The sequence below is a fragment of the Tympanuchus pallidicinctus genome, unplaced genomic scaffold (assembly GCF_026119805.1).
Source record: "Tympanuchus pallidicinctus isolate F22 unplaced genomic scaffold, pur_lepc_1.0 scaffold11, whole genome shotgun sequence".
Taxonomy (NCBI): Eukaryota; Metazoa; Chordata; class Aves; order Galliformes; family Phasianidae; genus Tympanuchus; species Tympanuchus pallidicinctus.
The window spans coordinates 14,695,667-14,721,203 of record NW_026294627.1 but is presented as its reverse complement, the minus strand read 5'-3'; the positions used below and the strand labels follow the sequence as shown (position 1 = coordinate 14,721,203).

Below are 25,537 nucleotides of genomic sequence, written 5' to 3'. Positions count from 1 at the left end.
TGATCCGATAGCACAAGACAGTATTTTATGAGGACTTCTAAAATATTTTAACTGTAAAACTGAGTCAAATCTCGGGGATGCAATTTCTGCAATGCTTCTTTTAAACTCAAACCTCAAGATTTCATTCCCCCTGACTTTTTTTGATAGATAAACTTGAACAGCCATATGCTGTTTCATCTCATGATTTGCATTCCTATCTCCTGATTTGTCTGAAAGTTCGTTCTTTTCTTTTTCTATCTTCATACCAATGCACAACCCAATTCAGTCAGTTTGAACATTCCTTCTCTCCACAACACCCTTTTTGATGTTTTATCTACCTTGGAGCAGCCCCTCTAAGTTTACTTCCCTTGGATCAAACTAAAGCATTTCTCATTTGACACTTCACATCTCTCTTTTTTGGATCTTAGGATCCAAGCACATGCACAACATCTTATCCAGACCTGTGAAAACTATTCCTGATCTGTCCTTCTTGAGAGCACTTCAGAAAATATCAGGTTAAAAAAGAAAAACAGACAACCAAGCAAAAAACCTTGAAGAAATGATAAAACAACCCTGGGGTTATACCGTCAGAAACACACAACTGCATCACACATAAACTGTGGCACAAAATTTGAAGTAACAGAAGGAAAACCTCTGAACAAATTATCTTAAAAATCCTGAGTCACTTCACATAGCTGTCAGCCAGGCATGAAATAAGTTCTATAATTTGTCTTTCAATTTGATAAGCCTAGAGCCAAAGAAAAGAGACTGAAGTCTGACATATATCCATAAATCCAGAGGCTTTTAAAGACAGACTGCTGTATGTTTGCTTCCAAATAAACCAGTGTAACCAATCTTTTCAAGTACATATATACATATAAATGCATACATATAAAAACACACACACTGTTAGGAGTTTTCTTTCTTAGGAGTTTACACTGGAATAAGAGAATTATATACTGTTCACTGAAATTCTTTAATATGAATCTTAAAAAAAAAAAAAAATATCATTATCCAGTAGTAGAAACAGCTTTTACTTACTGCATTTTTAGGAACAATATCTTTCAATGAACACAGTACTGCTAAGGGAGGAATGGCTGCAAGTTCAGCCTCAATACGTTGATCAGGCTTCCTCATAAGCAAGCAAATGTCATCAGTTTGCATAGTTTGTAGAGCAGCGAGATCAGCAGGAGCATATCTAAAGCCAGTGGAAATAAAAATAGTACCAACTTGAAAGAAATGCCAAGAAAACCCTCAAAAAACACCTCCCCCCCTTCAAAAAAACAACCCAAACAAAATTATAAACTTGAGAAAAAGGTCATTATTGTAGTAATTGGCATAACACCGTAATACTGAAACTTCTGTAACATCTAGCACTTGAATAAATGCATTTCTCCACTTTTAAGCATTAAGGACTTCCATCTCTGCAACAGATGTCCAAGTTACACATGTTGATATGTGAACATTCGTACACTTGTCTACTTACACAACCTCCCATTTTTCTTCTGTGGGCAACAGCTACGTACAGAACACCAGTGCCACGTGCATACCCCATCAGCAGCCTGTGCTAAGAGTACTGGCTGGCTGAAGATTTGTTTCTTCACAGAGATCCTCTTGAGTACCAACAGCCAAAGGACACTCATTGCAGATGAACAACCCCCACTTTACCTTGAGAAATTAAATACTTCAGAACTCCCAAAATCGATCAGAAATATTTCAATCACTGCGATATCACAAACTCTGCATCTCATTGGACCACCCGTCTTCTGCTTGTTAGTAGCTTTTATGGGAATTAGTTTAGTGACAGTTCCACGGCACCACATTCCGGTTTCCCTCCTCTTTATAAAAGCTCTGACGCCTTTATGGAAACAAATAATAAAAAATGTAAATTAAGGATTTACAGCTATATTGCTCTTTAAGTATTACTACACATCTTCAAAACATTCCACTGCTTTCTACCTTCAATGCAAGAGGTGCTGTTAAAATGAAGACATAAAGATGTTAATAACCTTGCCTTGGTATCTGTCAGAAGCTCTCCCCACATTCATTTACATGGTGTCTGCACAGCTTACAGGTGGCTGGCTTGTACTCAGAAATCATTTCTGGCAAGCGTTCCGCATCTTCTACCGAAATGCCAGAACCAATTAACGTCTAGTTCATTTGCAAATAATACAGTCAAAACTTATATAAAACCCAACTCTTTTAAGAAAAAAGTCTAAACCACTTCCTCATAACATCAAAAGGTTCCAAAATTTACACCTTCCTACAAGTTCCTATTTCTGCATAAAACCGAGAGTTTGAGTGTGCTATCTCCAAAATTCACAAAGAAAATCTCTCCAATAAAATTATTCATACTTTCCAAGGTAATTTTCAGTGAAACTCCCAACTCAGGATTATAAGGTACTTGTCACTTCTCTGAACACCTTCTAGAAATACCAACATGTGAGGCAGAAAACAGCTGTAATGATTTAGCAATGCATTATTCTACTGTTCTTCATTTTTACTTCCAATAGTTTCTCTCCTGTTAGTGAACTGTAAACAAAACCATCTATCCCCCAGAAAGGAAAACAGCTTGCATTAAGACAAAACAGACTTAGTGAAGTATTCAAAGAACTAATCTGGTCTAGTCATTAAAATCTGTATACTGAAAAAGACCTCAGTAGTTAAAAAGTACCACCCAATGCTGGAAAGTTTCAGCAGTGGAAACCTGTCTGTCACAATTTTAGTTACTTTAAGCACTGAAATTATTGAAGAATTGAAGATGCATTTTCTTGTTCCGTAATTTTCTTTTGTACGATTTAAATCCACCTTTCAGAACAGTAAAGAATAATGCTGCCTTCCACTCCCCCATTAATTGCAGATTTTTGAACATTCTACACTGGTTTCCTATGCAAATAAATAAAAAACAGGAAGATATAAGGAACAAATATTTTGCTAAAGATGACATTATGCAAGGTAGTATTTTAAGCTAATTCAGGCTTTACAAAGATGTTTGAAACATTCAATTTACCTGGTTCCAAAACATCCGAAGCCAAGAAATACGAACTTTTATTACAACAGAAATTATTCAATTTCATCTCCAAAAAAGCACCTTCTCTCCTCTGTGAGTATCGCTGAATATAGAAGTGGCACGGATTTACAACGTGACTTACAAACACCAGTTCTGTTGAACCTGAGCAGGACAAACAGCACATAAAACACCATTCAAGTGGTTCTAATAGATATTACTACACACGTGACTAGGCTTACATTGCAATCATGACATAACCACACTTTTCAACCCAGAACAGTTTGCTCCTACTGGTTTCAAATGAGTTATGTACTTCCAGCCAGACTAAATCTGCTCTTTTGATCACTAAGATTTATCTCCCTTAAACTACTCCACAAAACTAAATGCTGTCTCACTTCTTACAAAACGGCCTCTTGATCTTAAGTAGGTAATTCAGATCTTTTATCCCCTTTATTTAACAGAAGTCTAAGAGGCTTCTAGAAAGTAGATTAGAGAGCCTAATACACCTATCTGTAAGAGCAGGAATCATAAGGACTTTCATACAGCTGTTGTGTCACCGTATGAAGATCAAAGAATATCCCAAAGAACATCCTGAGTTGGAAATGACCTACAAGGATCACTGAGTCAAACTTCTGGCTTTGCATTGATGAAACTGCGTGTCTGAAAGCACTGCCAAAAAGCTCCTTGAACTCTGGCAGTCATGGTTGTCCTGCAATTATTTTAAAGATTCTCTTCTGTACAACACTACTTCTGACTCAGCATCCTGATCCTATGTGTTGCAGTTAACTCCTTTCAATTTGAGATGCAAAATACTGAGTTATCCTTTTAAAGCTAGTCACCAAAGGGAGTGGATAGGAATGACTGGTTTAGAAGCCCAGCATCTCAGTTCCTGCAAGGGTATTTTACAACACAATACTTGCAAAGACTGGAGAGCGTCAGTACTACAAACAGCTGCCATCTCTACTGCATCCAGTGTCACCTGTGCAATTGGCTTGGGTGCAGGTAACTGGCAAATCTGAAGAACCCAGTGAGCCACGACCAACCACAGCCAAAAGCAATATAAAGAATTCAACATTCAAAACCAGAGAAAGTACACTGAACTGTACTTTTGAAACTTAGGAAATGCAGCATCCAGAACAGACCCAGGATTATTCTTGGACATCTCCAACAGTGAAGAACAGTATGTAAGTTGAAGTCCAAATGAGTCAGAACATTTAACCTCCAGGTACACTAACTCTTCCATATCACCCATGCTGGAAGACACCATCTTCTAACCATTCTGTCCAGTCTTCTTATAGAGCAGTCAGTGGATTTACAAGTTACTTGAGATTAAATGGATAGGTTAGGAGTGCTTTTACATGATTGTGAGGTTAAAAATGCAGAAACAATGGTGCAGTTTCTTAGTATCTCTTCTTTGCTAATACTGTGACTGAGATCTGCTTCCTCCTCTATCAACTTTCTGTGTCAGTTTCCTTCTTCCTCAACACTGGGATCTCTACTCAACCTTTATCACTATTTCTTATACTCAATGATGCCTACAGAATTTGTGAATCAAGTAATCAAATAATCAGTCTGGTGCACGTTCACTCATAATTCAGAATACTAAACATACATGGAAAGAAGCAACAGTTCATAACTCAATAAATTACTGATTTAAGAAGTGGGTCCAACTGCCCACAAGATCACTGATACACTGAGTGTCTACCATGTGCTGAGAACACTGCCAATGCTGAGCTTCCAAGAGTTGCTTAGGAGCTGATGTATTACATCTTCCAATTAAGTACAAGGTTTAGGTCAGATGCTAGGAGGAAGTTTTTCCACTCAGAGGGTGGTGTCACACTGGAACAGGTCGCCCAAGGAGGTTGTGGATGCCCCATCCCTGGAGCCAGTCAAGGCCAGGCTGGATGTGGCTCTGGGCAGCCTGGAGTGGTGGTTGGTGACCCTGCACACAGCAGGGGGTTGAAACTAGATGGTTATTGTGATCCTTCTCAATCCAGGCCATTCTATGATCTTGAAAGACAATATAGTTTGGAAGTGAGACAATCAAAGAGCACCTTTGCAGAGTAAAAGAATGACATCAGCAAGATAAGCAATGCCCAAACTGGTTTAACTGGAAGTAATTCATATGACCCACTGATCTTACATGTGAGCAAATACACGTTAACAAGCCAAAATCAGAATCTGTTTCTTAGTACATTCCCGATCTCAACTAGAATGCTGATGTGTATGTCTAACTCTGTAAGCAGTTCCACAGCTCTGCCTCGCTGCTTAGAGGGTGCATTTTTTTTTTTTTTTTTTTTTTTTTTTTTTTTAAAGCATCTATCTGTTCACCTGACAGGAAAGAAAAACCAAAACAAAACCAACTGACCAGCTCTGTGCTCAGAGTATGCTTGCTTCTTGAAAAGTTTCTTCCTCTGTTTGTCATGATGATTTCCTGTGGGAAATCCTGTTTCATTGTTTGAGGAAAAAAAAAAGTTTAATGTTAGTTTTTATACACACAGAGTAAATCAGCCAACAAAATAAAGAGAAGTGATGCACATGACAGTAATAAGCTACAAAACCATCAAAATTTCCTAACTGTTGTATCCATGCTACTACACTGCATCTGCTTGTTCCATCAGAAATTATGTTTTCTGCCTTTGCAGCATGCTAATGATACACACTTACTCTACAAAAGTCTCAAAAAAAAAACAAAAACAACCACACCTCATTGTTCTATCCCAAAACAGGCATCCTTTCAACTAACTACAGTTAGTCCATTTTGAGTTTCAAGAAAGGCATACAGTGTTTGTACAGATGTGCATGGAGCTCCAAGGACACTTGTATCCATGACTACAAGCAGCTGTTAAGGCCACCAATGTCACCTAACATCTTCTGTTCTCTCATCAGTCTCTGCTGTTGGCTTTTCACCAGTTTCTTAATGTTTTACAGCTTTTGGCTATTTATTTTGCCTTTAAGTACAGATACTCTGTATTCCAGACTTCCATACATCACTGGAGATTTCCTTGAAGGCTGCAAGAAGGATTTCCTGTCATACCTAAATTGCCTACAGAAGTGACCTTAAGATTCAGCTCTGGGAGAAGCTTGTCATTCCTGTGGGCAACTCAACAGAAATGCCCCTGGAGTGCATACTTCTAGAAGGCACTCTGAAGCATGAACGACCGCATTTATCTGCAGTACAGCACTCAGCGGCTGACGCAGAAGTTTTCATCTACCACATCACGAACCCTTGCAAAGACATCATTTGAGTGACAACAGGCAGCTAAAATCTTCAGCGTTCAGTGACAGGAATAGCTAGTTTCTGGTAACCTCCATTTACCTGCAATTCAATGCAAGGCGAATGGAAAAAAGTGTATTCTCTGAATTCTACTGTTTCAGAGAGAGCACAGAAGCTGCCAACATAGGCAGTAATCCCTCTGCTCTCAGGAAACAGACATACTGGAAGCTGAAGAAACTAATACTCCCTTATGAACAAAGGGGGAAACAAGATCGCTGAACAGAAACCTAAGGGTGTATCATCATCATCATATTTCTCTATCACATTCTTTTAGCTCTGAACAGAGACTAAGAATACACACATTTAGGCCCTGTAGAAAGGCTAAATTATTCACTGATGGAGCACACATGCAAGACCTTTGACAGGTATCAACATCTGTAAAGCACAAATGCCTCAATTTACAATTGAGTGCCAAAGGGCAATGAAAAAGACTACTATCACTCAGTACTGTTCAGAAAAGCTTGAGGAAAGAAAAGCTTTTGGAAAGGATGAGACCCAACCCCAAATATAAAACTTATCTGTTTAGCTAGATTGGCTTCTAGAAATAAACCCTTTCCTGCTCTAAGAATTTTCTTTTAAGTCAGTGAGTCATGCAATACCCTTATTACAAGATGGCAAGCAATCTCATCTACCATTATTGCTCTTTTCCTGTTCATAAAAAAGCCTCTGGCAGCCACAGGCTATGATTCACTACAAACACTAATCAAATCTCCTGAAGATTTGATGTCACAATAACCATTTTCCAATTTGAGTACAGGCAACATCTTCTGCCTGACTGAAACACACTGGATTCAACAGTATCAAATGATAATCTATTTTTCCATAAGCATTCCCTGAGATCATTTGTAACCCTAATCCTAACTTTTTCTTAACAGCCTCTTGTCACTACATCAGTACTAACCTGGCTGTTACTGAAGGCAACAGATCAGTATCATTCAAAGTTCACAGAATTTCAGTCCCTTCCCACTTCAACAGCAAACTATCAAAAAATACTCCCTGGGCATTCCACAAATTCTGTAGCCACTCCATTAATCTCAAAGGACAGTCACTCCTGATTATCAAACTGCTCCACCCACCTCAGTAATATCAGTGGCTTATACTGCCTGAGAATATTCACCTTCCTTGTGACTTCTGATATATATTTTTAAATCTAAATGAGAACTGCTCTTCTCATTATCGTCAGCCATGCCAGTTACTGCTCACCCCTGTAGTATTTTTATTCCTGTTATCTAAGTGGAATTTTTCATGTTCCGAGTTGCTCTTAGTACCTTCTGCTCTACTACTGTGCACCTCCAGGACTCCAGCTTGGTAGGCTCTGCTGGACTCACTCAAGTATGCCAGAGACTTGCAGGGTCCAAAACTGTGTGCTGCACTCCATATTCAGTCTCAGAAGTGCCCATCGGAGGCAGGGTCACTTCCCAGCTGTTTTGTAAATAACAGAGTCCAGAAAAAACCTTACAAACTGTAGAACTTAACTGTACTTGCCAGTTATGACAATGCCTTAGATTCAGAAGCCCAGAGAACTGCCAGAATTGCACCCTCCAAGAACCAGCGACAGAAAGTCTGAGAGGGCCTAAATGACTGAGGAAGGCAAGAAACCGTTCAGGGGGAGGTCAATCGTGACTCCTGCTCAGGAGAACTGGGAGTTTTTGCTTAGCTAAGCTAAAGAAGGACACCAAAAAAAGGTACTGGAGTATTTCAAAGACAATGAAATACAAGTATCATAAAGACTTTGCTCTGAGCTAGCAATAAGCACAACTAATAAAAACGTTTGACATCTGAAAACTAAAAGCATCAGGTATTGAAAAGCTTACTTTCTAGATTATCTTCATATATTTCTTCTATTATTACATCAGGACTGGATGGAGACTTGGATACAGCATGAATATTCTGATGAGGTACCACAGGAAGTGATTCCTTAACCTTTTTCACTCCTTCACAAATACCAAGTTTATTAGCCAGAGCCTTTTCTTTACTTTCTCTTTTATGTGCTGGAACCATATTTTCTACAGGTAACCGGTTATCTGAGCGTGGCATTTTTTCTCTGTCACCAAAGGCAAGAGCACGCTGTCCATTACCTTCACTGCATTTGGGAAAATGAGATAAATTAATCCAGTCTGTTTGCAGAGAAACACAGGAGTCAAAGTGCAGGTTTTATTAAGACAACATCCCCTAAAAACTCTACTCTAAAAGCACTTCATAAATGCTGGCTGAAATGAACTGTATTATATAGTGCTTGAATATCAAGACAGCAGAACAGCAACACAATTTCTGAAACCTAAGTAAGATTGGCACCTATTGGGTACATATTCTTGGGCCCAGCTGAGTACACACAACATGAAGTATTTGGAAAACACTGGCAGCATGACAGACAGTTCACGTTAAAGTCAAAAGGCCTGCCAGATGTCCTACTACTGGCAGTTACAGCATGTAGTAACACTTTTTAATATAACCAGAGCTAACTGGAGGAGCCCTCACAACAAGTCCATTTCATTTTCTCAAGTTTTTGTCTAAGGCTGCAGGAAAAAATTAATCCAAGAGACAAATAACATAAAAGCAATTGTAATCTTGAAAGTATTTTTCTTCTTACTCATCTTAGGTCACTTATTTGTGTCTGTGATAACCCAAAGTTCAGATTACAAAGCAAAAACATTACAAATTTTAGTATTTGCCACTGATTTGAGAGATTTATTTACAGTAATGTGAGCCAATTTCAACATGCTGAAGTGATAAACATTTCTATTGTTATCAATAAACACCAAATCTGAAAAGCACACAGCATAAGAAAAAATACTGAAAGCTTAATTGCTTTAGGGAGATAATAGCTGTACTTCTTTTTTTCCACACAACAGAAGCATCGAAACTGAAATGCTAAGTGGATTAATGAAGTGTTGACTGAAACATAAATAACTCAGATTTCAGTTTGGTTCATTATGTATTTACAAAGCATTAGCTTTTTTCCATTCACTCTCTCTATAGCCACAGAAAGATTAAATGACTGTACTTATTAAATTATTGTACCTATTGCTCTTCATTAAGAAATACTTACTATACCAATGTTTCCCATTCAATCTTCCCCATATTTCGTAAGAACGAAATAATCTCATCTGTGCTCAGGAACAATCTCGAGAGAAAAACCATCACAGCCATCACCACAAATGTCTGTATCACTAGCAGTTTAATACACGTGATGCTTTTTGGCACAAAATTGTCATGCACAGGCAGAAGGAGACACTTTAACACAGGGTCATTCTTTCACTCCTGTGAACTTTGAGCTCATTTGTTTTCACACGCGTAACAGCAATTCTCCTGCCCTCCCTTGCTTTTTATTTCTCATGCACAGGGCACTCCAACATTTCCTTGCTCAGTTTTTGCATCTACCTCACGCATCACCACGGATTTCTTCTCAGACACCAAGAAGCACTCATTTTTGCAGCAGGTTAGGACGGATATCAAGTATAATAATTCAACATTTGCCCCTCACACTTCTAGTCGCAAGGGAAGGGGACGAAGTTTAGAAGGGGCAGATTTCTGTTAAGGGTATTTTCAATACATACGTATTTCTCTACACACCAGTACATTTCACGTGCTTTCTCGTGATGCCTCAGATGAAGGCAACTGTGCCTTTCCAGCATTTGTGTATGTCTGAACTACTATTTCTTAGTACCGTGCAAATGAATCAGCTTGGTTTCTGCTGCTTTACTATTAACAGAAAAGCTTTTACAATTGAAAGAACAGTGTGTCCATTTTGCTCTCAATATACCACCCACTTCAGTCCTTTACCTTGGAACTGCTTTTTCCTTCAAACTCTTCACTTTTGAGAGCTCAGTATCAATTGGAAACGTCAAATCACGAATAACCTGAAATTAGCAAGCGCAGTTTTGGTTGGTATTATACAAAAAAGCAAATCATGCAAGAACCTGTATTTACAATTTGATGAAGTCAGAATGAAATGCCTTTAATTCTACAAAAAAAAAAAAACCACCCAGAAACACACTCATTAGAAGGCAGTAGCCAGCTCTTAGGTAGGTCTTCCTGGATTACTAACACTCAGTCGGGGATTTTGTAACCACAGCATGTAACTGGAAGCAAGAGTTGGATTGTTCTTTTGCACTGACAGCAACTCGGAAGGCAATACTAAACAAAAAGGTGGGCCTATGGGAGGAGAACTGTGGGTGCCAGGTCCCATAGTTTAGGTTGAACAAAGTTAAGAACAAATGCCAAAAAAAAGGTGCAAGGGATAAGATTTCCTTCTTGGGTCAGATGTGGGACACCAAGCTTCTGCACATGGGAAGTGGCATTGGATGCAGAAAATATGACAGTCTAACAATCAAACTGCATGGAAAAATATCTAATGAATAACAAATAACGATTCCACAATTCTGCTTAACACAAGGATTAAAAAGCTCCAAATGCAATAATAAGGTGATCAATTTAGAATAACAGAGGAAGTTCTTCAATATCCATTCCATTTTAAGAATTAAAACATGGAACAAAGTGTCACTACATATGCAAACATACACATGACATACACATGAAGGCCCATGCACTACAGAAATCAACCTTTCAATTCAGATAATCCCTCCACACATCTTTCCCTCTCTGTTGGCAAAGAGAGGTGACCTCACTGTATGGAGCTTTGGTCTGATACAGTACTGCAGGTACCATGCATTTCTGTAACTAACAGTTCTAATGTAGAGGAATTGTGGAAGTGAAGGCCTAGAATCAGGAGGATCTGCAGAGCATACTGAATTTTGGCATATTTCAGTGAGGAGGCTGGAGATCTCCAGATAGGACAAGGATTAAGATGAGTGTGAAATCATGACAACGCTGCCCTTTCACTGAAAAGCTCTTAGTTTCCTCTCATTCTGCTCCAGCAGCCATTAAAGGAAGCACTGTAAAGCACAGATCATCTTTTTTGTTTCATGTCAATAGCAAGATTCAAATTCGTGGCCAAGATCACCCTTGAACTGGCAGGGTGCATGCAGAGATGTACAGAACACATTACTGCAAAAACCTCATTATTTAAGTTAACGAAACAAAAAACAGATGATGAAAACTTTCACGTTCAGATTTGTATTGTTACCTAATTTTCCCTACCTGAGACAGGTCACAGTATGTTCTTACAGAAGGTGTAATTTTTAGTTCCTTTGCGATCCTAATGGCACCAATCAAGCATTTTTTCTTCTCTTCTATGTATCGCTTAGCTGTTGCAATACCAACACTGTAGTTGTCCATGCTCTTCACTAATTCTGCATGCAGTTTCCTTTTCCTGTATTAAAAACTTTACTTTCAGAAATTTATTAAGCACTCATCACATCAGATTCAAACTCTTGACTATGAAATACAATTACTGGTTATACTACCTGGATGCAACTCACAAACACTGTTTTCTTCACACAACAGCATAGAAACCCAATACAGAAGTCACAGAAAGCAAAGAACTTCAAGAGAATTTATAAAGAAAAGCTGTTTCCTTTGGATAAATCATTTTTTTCTTTCCGTATTTAAAATCACAATGCCACTCAAGCCTACAGAATATTCCATAACATCCAGTAGATAACTAAACTGTTGGATTTTACAACTCAAGAGTTTTAAGATCTGCCTTTTAGATGTTTTACTAAGCTTTTGTACAAAGGCACACAGCACTTTAAGTATCTATATATAAATCTGAAATACAAATATTCTTAAAGATGAGGGAATAAGAATCCTTGGGTTTGTCCTTGTCAACATTTGTAGAAAGCAGGTTTTTTTATTTTTTTTTTAAGCTTTCCCTGCTGTTAAAATGATCATTAATACCAGAGATTTTTTTTTTTTTTCTTTGTCTGAAAAACAGAGGCTGCATGTGCTGGTGTTTTCCAACTATGCAAACCAGCTCCAGGAACTAAGATACAATTATGAACAAGTAAAAATACTGCAGAAAAACTAAAGCAGAGATTTATCAAATTGTTTTGAAGAACATTGAAAAGCTCTTGGAACAACTTGCACATCCTATTCAGAAGGGAACACTACCTTGACAGGATACAAGTAGTAAGTTCATCAAGTTTTCTATCCAGAGTTTCTGAAACTTTGCCTCCTTCTTGCTTCACCTCCAATTCCAAGCGTTTCAGTACCTATTTCATTCAGCATGGAATAAACATGTATTTATTTATTATTCACGTTATTTTTTTCCAATTTTAAATTCAGAACAAAACAGAACAGAATCAATTAACAGAAAGACAGTGAGAAGCAGCAGAGGTACATGGAAGTGTACAGCGGTTTCTATAAAAGAAGAAATCAGAAGACGATTACATAAATAATATACAACAATAGTTAGGAGCCTAGTAACCCTTTTTGTTTTCTCTAACTTCTAATTTCAAACAAAAACAGGAACTGGCACACAGGAGGTTTCTTCTGAACACAAGAAGCCCTTCTGTGCTGTGTGGGTGACAGAACCCAGGCGCAGGCTGCTCAGGGGCTGTGCATTCTCCTCCTCAGAGGTCTTCCATAGCTGCCTGGACGTGGCCCTGGGTGGGTCCTAAGGACACTTCAATGCCATGATTACTAGAATGAGTCTGGCTTTAAGCTTTTGGATCACTGAACATTTCTATGCTGTCTATCTTACAGTACACATAAAATATAAGTTAATAGCAGACACAGAAATGCAAGCTTTTCCATGGAAAAGAATGCGTAACGCTCAAGGATTAGCTTATATACGGCTCTGTTTGATGTACAGACTGACCCAGTAACTTCAACTTATGCACAGGGTCAAGTGCTCCATTCAGCCTGGAGCTTAATGCAGTACACCCACAGTAGTAGTGTTAACACCTAAGTACAGGAGATGCTGAAACAAAGCCACTAAGAGCATATCTGAACAACGTGTTTGTGTGCAAGTACTCAGAACAAAAAGCTTTTACCTTGGCTAATATTATATTAAGCAAATCCCAAAATGTTTGTTCTCACCCACCTCATGTGCATCTTGTAAGCAGCTGAGATTACAAACGCCTGCCCACAAAGCTTCATCAATATCTTCTATAGTTTCATTTTCCTAGGGAAAGATTCGCCGATGAATGAGTTGCTTACGCGACTAGGAGATAACATGGGCTAAGCCCATTTGCAGCTTTGACAGACGAGCACTTGAGTTGGCTGCCACTGATCTTCCAAAGGACCGGCATCTACGTCACATTCTGCTGAATACACAGCGTTTATTTGCATGCATGCATGCACACAGAAAAATAAAGAAGCAAATGCATGAAGCGCATGAAGGAAAACCAAAGCAAAATGACTAACACAAAGCAAAGGAAGTATGCCAAACTGAAGAAAGAAAAAAATACAGCAGTCCTCTCAAAGTGCAGTATTTATGGATTTTTTGGAGGGGGAGGGAGAATGGGGGTAAAACCAGGAACAACAACAGCAAGAAAATTAACAAGTTCCCAGTGTGATGCTGATGCAAGAAAAACAAGTATTTGAATTATTGATTGAAATAGAAGCAAATACACACATACAGAAGTGCGTTTTTCTGCCACGAGCAATGCTAAAGCTTGTGTTAAGGGGTCTGTTAGAGCTCTGGCACTTTGCTTAGAACAAAACATCTGCTTAGGATGTCCCAAAAAAGTCAAGCACCAGTAAGTCTGACACTATTAGAAAACAAACTTATTCTGCCAAAATTCAACTTAATATGCAAATATCTTCAATCTCCGAAGAATTTCGTCCTTACCAATTAAGGAGAACAAACACAACAGACAGAGGTTAAAACTTGAGTTTGAAAACCTGGAACAGTTCTGCTTCTAACCAAATGCCAGGGTAGGAGAAAGGAAGCACCACCTTTGCAGCATGATGAGGGAGAGACAAACATTCACACTGACATGTAGTTAACGGAGGACGTTTGTTTATACCTTCATCTCTGGAAGATATTTTCAACTACCTATATCCCAACAGCTCAAATCAATTATGTGTCCTTTTTAAGAGCAGAGAACTGGCAGAATCATAGAATCACAAGGTCGCAAAGTACCCACAAGATCATCCAGTCCAACCCTCCTCCTGTCACCATTACTACTCACTAAGCTACTAAACTGTATCGCATACTCTGAAAACCCTCCAAGTCACACTTCCCTATGCCAACCAACGCCACTCTTCTTTTGAAGACATTGAAATACCATGGAATTACTTAAGATCTGTGACTGAAGGTATTCCAAAGATGACCTAAGGCCATCTGCTTTAGTATTTTGTCAACATTAACATATCGAAGTTTAAGGTTTATTTGGTTTATTTATTATTGGCATTCCAGAGATGTTCAGAAAAAAATTCGAACTTTAATGTGCACTGCTACAAGAACTACATAAGAAACCAAAACAGACACTTTCAACTTAACGTGCTTTCAAAGTAACCTTACAGGATGATTTCCATGCAAAAAATAGGACTGGCAGAAGCTATACCACTAATTCCTATTTAATTGTCAATTTAAAATACATATAAAATTTTTTCACCCCGCCTGAAACTTTACAAATTTCATTCAGCTGCTTAGAGAACTTACACATCTCTCTTAAAACACTGTTTTATTCAAACACTGTTCTGCCTGCCTTTTTGCCATGAGAAACTACTAGATTCCTTTAAGAATGTGCTGCACATGCCCTGCAGCAGCCTTGAGTTTGAAAAGAAAGAAAAAGACCCCAACCAAATAATAAAAAGCCTCAAGAGTGTGTAGGTTTGTAATTTTTTCTCCAAATTAGATTCAAAATACGTAACAGCACAGCCAGCTGAACACATTAACCCTCTTCAGCTACGATCTTGTTAGGTGCACGCAGAATTCACTGTTACCTCATAACTAACAGTTGCACTTGAAATCCACATCAAATCAGAACTACTGAAGTTGTAAACTTTTGTGTTTTAAGTAATGCAGTATTAACCATGCACACAAAAACATTAAGTGCAAATATAAGGAAATGGAACATCAACACACCGTGTCTCCTGGTGGAACGAGTAGTTCAGACTTCTGCCCATTGCTTGAGGAAACCAAGCGCTGAACATTCTTCTCTCCAGTGACAGACCTGAAGGGCCTGCAAAACAAGACTTCAAGGAAAAACCTACACATTCTCAATAAAATAAACTTCCCCCCAAAATTTTAATGGTCAGTTAAGTCTTTCCAAACATTTAATTAAGCACACGTACACAGAGTTGAATTTACATGGTGATACACCAGACGTACTTCATTTTGAAGTTTCCTTCCTACCAGTATCATCTTAAAATTGATCTGTAGCATCTACTATTTTATAGAGCAATTTTGGCAAGGCAAAATAAAAGCTTCCAAGGTAGTAATGATTCTTCACTCTAGATGAAAGTAACATGTATGGCTACTAAAATTCCAGCATTTATTTTTCATTTGTTGCCCTAACATTTTCTTTTAGATATCCCATCAAATATCAATGAAGGGGTTAAAAATCTAATAGATGACAGATTATCTCAAAACAATCTACTGACATTGTAGAAAGGCTCTTCAGTGATCTCATAGTGACATATCCCAGCTCTTCTCCAAGACTCTCAAAAAAGCAACCTACAAAAACCAACCAAACTGCAGAGGAAGGACCAGTTGTTCTTGCACTCAGCTTGTTTCTAATGGTCTGCAAAAGAACTTGGAGAACCTTACTGCAAAGGCAGCCGTAAGTAAGTGCACCTTACTCTGAAGTTCAGCGATATCTTACATGCACTTATATCTTAGATAATTTTTAAGGGACTTTAAGGATCATCTCTGGCTATTTTTATTTCTATCAACATGAACCTCCATGGCAATGGCATTACGGGAAACACACCATCTCTTTAATACTCTCTTGAAGTTCACTTTCAGGTAAGCTATGGACATAAATGTAATTTAAGTGTGACCTTAAGAGAACCTTGCTGTCATCTGACCTTCACAGCTGGAAGTGGTCACCTAAGCAGAAGGTGCAGAGGCACAGGAGGGGCTGGAGGACACACCTCAGTGATGCAGTGCTTGTGGGGTTCCAGCACTTCTCCACTCTCCCTCAGAGTCCTTAACATGGAGTTACCCTTAATAACGTACAAAACCTTCAGATCTAAGAGCCAAACCAGACTTACTCTTTTTGCCTTTCAATGAAATATGACTTGCATTTGAAGGTGAGAAATGCAGGAGGCCCTCAGTGCTTGTCTGATGCCCTCAGTTGTTTTTTTAGCAGCACTGAAGAGCCATACTGGGAACACATTAGTACAAACATGCTTAAATTTTTAATTAAAACCATAGATCCAAGAAGTCAGTCAACAAAAAGCTGCTGAAAACACTCAAGTCATTCCTAACCACCCCCTCCCACCCCTCGTGGCATCTAACCACATGAAAAAAAGGTTTACCTCGCTACCCTTTCTGAGGTGCCATCATACAGTCCGAGTTTAACATCTGCTTTGGTCTACAGTCAGAAGGAAAAAGCAGAACAAGTTCAAATACAGATATAAATCCCAGTAAAAAAAAACAAACATAAAACACGCTACCTGTACACATTTCTATGAGACCAAGCTTCACAGCAATCACTGCTCACAGGAGCAACCAGTGGTGCAAGAAAACAGATCTCAAGCTGAAGTTCTGTAGCCATCATTCTCCTTGTGATAAGTAACGTTCCTAGTAGAAGTCAAATGCTCCTTTCCTGTTTACTAAGTACTTTTCCTTACTACGCAAAACTAATAAATGCTCCTGACAAACTGCATATGTAAACTTGTTTTTCAATAACTTCACTAAAATAACTTCAATAAAATTGAATAAAAAAGGCTTAATGTATTCGTGCTTTGCAATTTGGCCAAACCTGACTTTCACAATGGAAATAGCAGAATGGCCACGTCCTATCTTTCAGATACATTAAAAACACCTAAGAAATATTCTGAGTTTTTGTCCAAAACATGGGTTTCTTCCAAAATGCTATCAGAATGTTGAAAATCCTTTCTGCATTACAAGTACAGCATTTTCTTAAAAAAGCTAGAAGGGAGATATTTGTAAGGCACACACTACTGTTTTAAGTGGCTTTTTTTTGTTTGTTTGTTTGTTTGTTTTTTAATAATTTTTTTCAACACAATCATAGAATGGTTGAAAGTCACCTTTATGATCATCTAGCTCCAACCCCCTGCTATAGGCTGGGTCACCTCTTTGTAGACCAGGTTGCTCACAGCCCCATCTAGCCTGGCCCTGAATGTCTCCAGCAAGGGGGCATCCACAACCTCACCAGGCAACCTGTTCCAGTGTCTCACCACCCTCACAAGAATGAATTTCTAATTGGTCCTTTATCTAAATCTACCCCCTTCCAGTTAAAAGCCATTTCCCCTCATCCTGTTGCTACCTGTCTTTACGAAGAATCCCTCCCCAGCTTTCCTGTAGGCCTCCTTCAGGTACTGGAAAGCCACAATAAGGTTCCCTTGGAGCCTTCTCCAGGCTGAAGAGCCCCAGCTCTCTCAGTCTGTTCTCATATGGGAGGTGCTCCAGCTCTCTGATCATCCCTGAGCCCTCCCCGCTGGACCCACTCCAACAGCTCGTTTTATTTGGAATTGACAGAAAAGGGAGAACTATTATCTATTTTAAACACACACACATCAGTTCCTTTCTTGCAGTTATGAGCAAAATGAAGAAGTGGAATGGAGCTGGCAACAATTAACACTGACAACAACTGTAAAGAGCAGGTTTTCCTAAAACCAGGCTTTGAACTTTGCCAGGTGCTAATTGTATACCTATGCTGCATTTACAGATGTGCTAGCAAAGACTCTGTTGGAGAGCTGGAGGCCACAGACAGCACACATTTATCTCTGTCAGGAGCTGAACTTACTTTAACCACATTCCACAACAACCTAGAAAATCTTGTAATACCACTATTCAGAGCATCACTATGACTTCTGAACAGAAAGCTTTAGATCAACCTACTTTTGTAGAAGAGGAACCCCAGAAATTAGTCTCTTCATTGTGCACAACATCACACAACTCTGCAAAAGCAAGCATAGACAGCACTTGACTGTGAGGATTTAAATTGGAGGGCATCTTAACTACTCAGACAATCAGGAATACATAATCACTACAGCAGTTTTGCACATAAACTTAGTGAAGTCAACAGGAATTTGAACACTCACATTTGTGATGGCATATTATGAAAATCTTAAGTCTGGCACATCCGACACACAGCCTGGCACGGCTCAAGATGCCACCCAAACCCCTGTGAAGTGGCAGCTGTTCTACACCACACAGCAGCACTGGGCAAACACCCATCGCTCAGCAACAACCAAACAGTCAGTGTGCTATTAACACTGTGGTGGCTGAAACCACCGCACAGGGAGGGCAGTGCTGGCTTGAGAGATGGCAAATAGTTGTTTGCATTTTGAGACACTGGCTAAACACAGCGCTCTGAACAGAGAAGAATACACAGCCGTGCTTCCTGTTTTAATGAAGGAACATGAAAAAAGGTTTGAAGATCACAAAAATAAATAAATAAATAAATGTTTTTGACACTGTTTCCAATTGATATGAATACCTGCACATTTTCATCTGGAACATTTAGAGCTGCAATTAGACATTCTACTCAGTAATCCAATCATGTCTCTTTATCAGACTTCAGTTATCTCTTAACAGAAGAGAGCATCTTGCATATTTTGTTAACTACAAGCATCCTTTGCTTCACCACCACGTCTCATTCATGTCATGGCTTTTTGGCATTACACACATACATGAAGAATAATTTTCACGGATGAAATAATACACAGATGAGTAAAAAGTCAAAAATCTCCAATGAGCAGCTTATGAATTAGAATTGCAGATACTTCCACTGAACCAGCCTGACTCATTAGCTTCAAAAAACAAGGTCAAATATCCCACTTGTTTTACATTTTTGATTTTTTTTTTTTAATTTAAAGAAGAACAGTGAAGATTAAAATAAGTTTTGTTACCTATATACACGAGCTACATTTTATATTTTGTCAGGACTGCTTCAAAACTAACGTCTCCTACTTTATGTTGTTGGCCCACAACATCAGAGGCAGACAGTGGTGCTACGGCAGTAGAGGCTGATCCTTCTCATCAATACTGTTACATCTGTGGCCATGTGACAGATGGCAGCAGAGAGGTGGTCTGACAAAATGGCATCTGACATGGAAGTGTATATGAAGCAAGGATCTATCAGTGAATTCCTCCATGCTAAAAAAAATGGCACCCACTGACATTCACTGATGCTTGCTGAATGAAGACCAAACAGTGCATGTCAGCATGGTGAGGCAGTGGGTGACGCATTTCAGCAGTGGTTACAATGGGTCACCTCCACTGGTGCAGACTGTTACAAGCAAAGCACACAGGCTCTTGTTTGTGGCTAGGGAAAATGCCAAGCTCATTGTCGTGACTGCACTGAAAGACAGAGCTCTGCAGCTGAGAATTTGCTCTGTCAAGCATTGTTATCATGCTCTTCATAGCTGTTCTAATTTCCATAGAAATAAATAGGAAACATTACTTTCAGAGCGCGTTTATCCAGCCCAAGACAATTCCTCTTTACCCAATGTGGCCCAGCCAAGCCTGAAGGTTGGACATACATTCTGTAAATCCACACATAAATACGCACAAAAATTATATGGAAACTACAGAAAACTTACTCGTATTTAATGACTAGGGTATTATCTGTATGATTAACTGCATAATATTACTGCTACATACAAAAGTATGAAAGTGGAAATAAAAAAGGCAAAAGAAAACACATATTCAAAATATGCTGCTATATTAAGAAAAACTCATGATTTATGAAGTATCTACACATGCACATACTCAACAGAATTTACTGCTCTTAAGAGAAGGCATCAAAGTAAGTTTAATCACATTTTGCAGCCTACCTACTGTCACTGGGAGACCATAGGGCTGGTGAATGAATAATAAACACTGCACCATGCAAAACTGCTGGAAATAAGAGAGCCAAAAATTTACCTTTCATATTCATACCTTTTGAGATACAACTCAAGTCACTCCTGCAACTTGGTCCTGCGCTGTCCTCTTCTAGAATCTTAAGGCATTGCCTTCAGAAATACAGGTTTAAAGCCATTAGGGACACCAACATAACACAAACACTGGTGATTTCCAGCCCTCTTAGAACACAGCTTGCCCAGTTTTACCAAATGGCATTACACAGGAGGAAGGAAGGTTCAGTACCTGAGCCACAAACCACAAACTAACAGTTCGTCACCCACAAAGGCAGCACTGGAGGTTTTAAGGAACAAGATCACTACAACCACCACTAGGAAACTGACTGTGTAACAGTATGAATCACATTTATCTTGTATAACTGATTTAACTAATTTTAACTAATGATATACTGAACCTACCAACAGAGCTATCTACTTGCAGGATACATTCAGATCAATGTAAAATACTCATATCCCAATACCTCAGTACTTGAAAACATCCCAAGACATTCACAACGCTTTCCCCCAAGTCTCCTAAATGCTAAGTGCTCAAGTATACTTGACTGCTAATGTTACAAAAGAAAGTACTCTCACAGCCCAGCACAGACATTATTATCCACATTCCCTCAGTACTGCTTCCCAGTAATTACACTGTCAGAACTTCGGTCACACTGATCTCACCAGCCTCCAAGGCACACACCTGACAGCATTCAGCTTTCTCCTCTTCTGTTCCTCCGCATTACCGCCATCCACAGGGCTCTCCTGCTTTCCTCGCAGCATGTCGTCACACTTTCAACAGGAAAAAAGAAAAAAATGACAAACGCGCACAACGCACACACACTTCTCATCCAACACTGCTGGATGCATCCCTTGGCAAGGCTTTAAGGGAAGAGACGCAGTTCTAGAAAACACCTGTGTTATCCTTGAAAATAAAGCCTTCTGAATGTAAGAGGAGCGGGGGGAGGCGGTCTCTCCTCTCAGCCGGCGCCCGAAGCCCCACCGCTACCGCAGGGCTGCCCAGGGACCACCCGCGCCTCCACAGCGCTCGTCACGGCGACACCGACCCACACGCCTCACACCGCCGATCGCGCACCAAAGCACTGACGGCGCCACCAATCACCGAGAGCCTCGTCCGTCCTTGCTCGCGGCGCAGCCAATCCCAGCGAGGCGGGAAGGCGGTTGCTGTGGGCCGCGCGGGAAGAGTGCGCCGCGGCGCTGTGAGGTGCTGCCCGGCCTCGCCTCCTCCTTCACCCTTTCCCCACCGTGGGTCGGCTGCAAAGGCTGAGGCTCTTCGGTGAAAACGAGGCGTTGCCAAGGCTAAGAGCCGTCAAGTCATACTTTGGGGTTACTATTTTCCATACACGTTCTCATTTCTTTCAGAACAGGAATCACAGAGTCGTTAGGGTTAGAATAGACCGCTGAGATCCCTTAGTCCATCCACCAGCCCATTCCCACTGTGCTCACTAACCGTGGCCCTCAGTGCCACATCTCCATGGTTTTTGAACACCTCCAGGGACAGTGACTGCACCAGCTCCCTGGGCAGCCTGTGCCACTGCCTCACCATGCTTTCTGAGAAGAAATATCCAACCTGAGCCTCCTCCGTCACAACTTCCAGTATTTTACCATTCCTGTTTTGGCTATCATAAAATTAGCATGCTTCCACATTTCTATTTAATTCACAAATACGAAAACACAGCTAACACCACTTATATCCCCTTTCAATTTTAGAAGCTTTTCTTGCCAAATCATAAGCCGAGCCAGATTTCAAAGAGAATCACAGAATCATAGCATTCACAAGGTTGGCAATGACCTGCAAGATCGTCTAGTCCAGCCGTCCTCCAATTTCCGTTGCTACCACAAGCCTCTACACCAAGAGGCAGGTTACCTAACAAGACCTTGATTATCCGTGTCTTTCCACTGTTCACACGGTAAAAGTTTTTTTCTGAAGCCCGTAAGTGTACCGAATGTTTCTTAGACTGGAGCTTTGACAAAGAAAATAAAGCAGAATTGAAAACATCACATGATGTCTTCTTAGGTTTCTTTTTTCACTACAGAATCATTTGAGTTGGAAGAAACCTTTAGAGGCCACCTAGTCCAACTCCCCTGCCACGAACAGGGACACCTACAATTCCATGAGGTGCTCAGAGCCCCATCGAGCCTGACTTTGAGTGTCTCCAGGGATGGGGCATCCACCACCTCTCTGGGCAACCTGTGCCAGTGCCTCACCACCATTACTGTGAAAAGCTTTTTCCAATAGAATCCAATCTAAATCTCCTCTCTTTTAGTTGGAAACCATTTCCCCTTGTCTGATAGCAACAGACCTTGCTAAAGAATGTCTCCCTTATACTTCCATTTAGACACTGAAAGGTTGCTCTCAGGTCTCCCTGGAGCCTTCTCTTCTGTGGGCTGAACAGCCGCATCTCTTTCAGCCTGTCCTCACAGGGTTGTTCCATTCCTTGAGTACTTCAATGGAAAAAAAAAAATACTTAAAAAGAGCAGCAAAGTTCCAGATCAAACAATCCTATGGAACTACATTCTCACCTGCGTTTAGTAAAATAAAACCAGGTGAGCATGAATGTTACAGTTGCACCTGAATGTGCTTTCCAGCATGATTTGTTTGTGAAGAATGGAAATTTCTAGGAGTTATCCTAAGCTGATTCAGCAATTTATGGAAGAAGCCCTCTTTGTTAACCAGGACATGATTAAACTCAAGAAAAACTGGTCTATGCATTTAAATGATCTAGTATTAAATGGGGAGATCGGTGGCCCTGCCTGTGGCAGGGGGGTTGGAGATTCATGATCCTAAAGGTCCCTTTCAACCTGGGCTATTCTGTGTTTCCATGAAAACACCAGATTATACTCCGGTTTTGAAGAGAGATTCCCAAATACCTTCCCTTTCCAGATAGCTCCAGCAATTTCACAAGCCACTGTCTTTTAGTTCTGCGTTTCTGTCAGCATACAGATGGCATCTTCAACATCTAGACTCAGAAAGTGGCCTACTTTTAACTTTCCACCTTGATTTGGAGCTACCATCTTTTCAATGAGATGTTTCTACACAGAGGTAGCTGGCAAACTGCAATGTAAAAATAAAGGAACATCACTGCAAAACCAAACCCACCCATAGTACATAAAAAATGTACTAGAGAATTCTGTAAAATATTTTCGAAAGACATGGGTGAGAACTGAAGTATATATTGGCATCAAAATTCGTAGAATCAACTTAGATACAAATTCTATGGCTCATTATCATTTCCACATCTTTGGTTAGCTCATGTTTGACTACTCCCATAGGAGCTAATCCCTCTTTTTCACTATAAATCCCAGTTGTCTTTTCCTTTAGATTGTCCAACCAGTTATCACAATGAAGTTAGTATCTAAGGAGTTTTCTCACCTCCTCTTTAGCTTTAAAAATTGCTTCCTCTAGTTCAAACTTGAGAAATGAATTGTGAACATGAAATTTGCCCATTTATTCTATACTCTGAGCTAATTTCTTGTAAAAAAACAAAACAACAACCAACCAAAAATGTCTAATAAATGTTACTTAATAACATGGTGAATACTGGATGATGGGTTAAATGTAGGGCAGATAATGTCAGATTGGTTTGGCATGTACCTGAGATAGTGAAATGATGGGAAAGATTTTCTGTGTTCAAGGTCTGAATGCAATCTAAAACTGAGAGTGCCTAAAATTGTCTGGAAAGCAGCCCAACTGGCTCATTGACGAGAAGTCTAGTTTGGCCTACTTAGCTCTTTGATTAAATGATAGCTCATCCTTGCTTTTCTTTTAACTTTAGTTGCATTTAACAAATGAATGAACAACAGGAAAAAGTGTTTGTATTATTTAAAAGTTTATGCTAACTGTTTTTAGTATATCATCATTATATTTTTAATTGCTAGATAAAATTCATAAAAATATAGCTATGCTTATCTCCCTTAAATTGGAAGGAATTAGAGAATACATACCTATACATCATTCTATCATGTGTATCTTGTTTGTATGTATGTCAACATGTACCTAAAATAATAAACATGTAGTTCATCTCTTCCTTCAGTTTTGTGTCCATGCCATTCTGAGAATATGAAGACAACATGGTGGCAACATGGTTTAATGTTTTAGAACAGACAACAGTAATTATAGACTGTTTAGATTATAGATTCTGCTATAGATTATAGCAGAATAGAATGAACATTTTCTAATTGTGAAATTGGCTGTTGAGCGAGCATTACCATGAATTCCTGGTTTTACACTCCAATACTTAAAATGCTATATAAAAGGTCAGTCTCTTTGTTAGCCACAAGATGGCAGCATGGATTAACTGCGGGTGGACTCACTTGAGGGTGATCTCATCCACCTCCGTAGCTTTGTCTGCAGTAGCAATTACAATATAGTATAATGGTAACACTGAACAGACTATTTTCTTTGGTATAAACAGCATGGTTATATATAAAGATCGTAGTCAAATCTAGATTGAAAACATATATCTATTCTGTAGGTCATCTTTCCAACCAGGAACATGTAGCACCCTTTTTTTCCTATCCTCTACATCTTGTCCTTTCTCAGAATAAAATTTGCTTTCTAAACTTAACTACAGAATGCACTAAAGATGGACAGTTTTTTTTTTTTCCTTTTGTTTTTTTTTTTTTTTTCCTTTTTGTCAGATTCTGCAAATACAAGTCTTTGTTATTTGGTATGTAATCACTATGGAAAGCAGAAAAAGTTTTCCCCTGAATGTTGTGGGAAGGGCTACACGTGTTTGAAGAATGGAGACTAAAAGCAATATTTAGAAATGTCTGTGCATTCATCACTCACAGTTTCTGATTCATGCTATTTTTAATTTCCTTTCTGAAGTATCCCAGAAAGTGTCCTACAAAAGAGATCAGTTGCAGTTATGTAACTGTTTAGATCTCCCACAATTCTTGCACATTCTTTCCTTCCATTTGACAATGCAGTCTGTGACTGTTCTCAGTGGGCATTTCCTCATACTAACAGTTACTTACTGCTTATACTGAGTAGCTGTTATGTATCTAATTTTCTACTAATGAAATTAATAATATGCCAGGTATCCTTTTCTCACCCACCCTGACAGTTAAAACAAACCACCTGTAAGTGTAATGAAGGACAGTTTGGTCCTTCAGTGCTGATCATAAACTGCTTTCATTACATGCATTTTTTTTCCTGACTTAAGCAGAGTGTAAGAAATTTGGTAAATCTGTCTCCAGATGTATTAACAAGAAATATGGCAAGAAAACTCATGGTTGTAAAAGCTTTTGATTAAAAATATTACTGTGATTTTTATAAGACGCCTTTCACATTTGAATCAAGCTTCGATCCCTTAATATTCCTCTTACAAGCTTTTTATTGTGACTGTGACATAGTACTT

General features: G+C 39.3%; 1 protein-coding gene across 1 annotated transcript in view; it reads right to left on the bottom strand.

Annotated features, from left to right (window-relative positions):
• RNF17 (ring finger protein 17) overlaps positions 1-21,237 on the bottom strand; it is a 45,042-nt gene extending 23,805 nt beyond the window's left edge. The window contains exons 1-16 of the mRNA XM_052671289.1: positions 21,069-21,237; positions 20,857-20,945; positions 20,197-20,270; positions 18,151-18,209; positions 16,602-16,657; positions 15,205-15,301; positions 13,213-13,293; positions 12,279-12,379; positions 11,367-11,538; positions 10,050-10,126; positions 9,316-9,390; positions 8,081-8,349; positions 5,358-5,435; positions 2,990-3,151; positions 1,648-1,837; positions 1,021-1,177 (exon numbers count right to left, since the gene is read on the bottom strand). Coding sequence (XP_052527249.1) covers positions 1,021-1,177; positions 1,648-1,837; positions 2,990-3,151; positions 5,358-5,435; positions 8,081-8,349; positions 9,316-9,390; positions 10,050-10,126; positions 11,367-11,538; positions 12,279-12,379; positions 13,213-13,293; positions 15,205-15,301; positions 16,602-16,657; positions 18,151-18,209; positions 20,197-20,270; positions 20,857-20,936 — 1,728 coding nt within the window. The 5' untranslated portion in view covers positions 20,937-20,945; positions 21,069-21,237. The remainder of the gene's footprint in view (positions 1-1,020; positions 1,178-1,647; positions 1,838-2,989; positions 3,152-5,357; positions 5,436-8,080; positions 8,350-9,315; positions 9,391-10,049; positions 10,127-11,366; positions 11,539-12,278; positions 12,380-13,212; positions 13,294-15,204; positions 15,302-16,601; positions 16,658-18,150; positions 18,210-20,196; positions 20,271-20,856; positions 20,946-21,068) is intronic.
• Between the last annotated feature and the right edge of the window lie 4,300 nt (positions 21,238-25,537).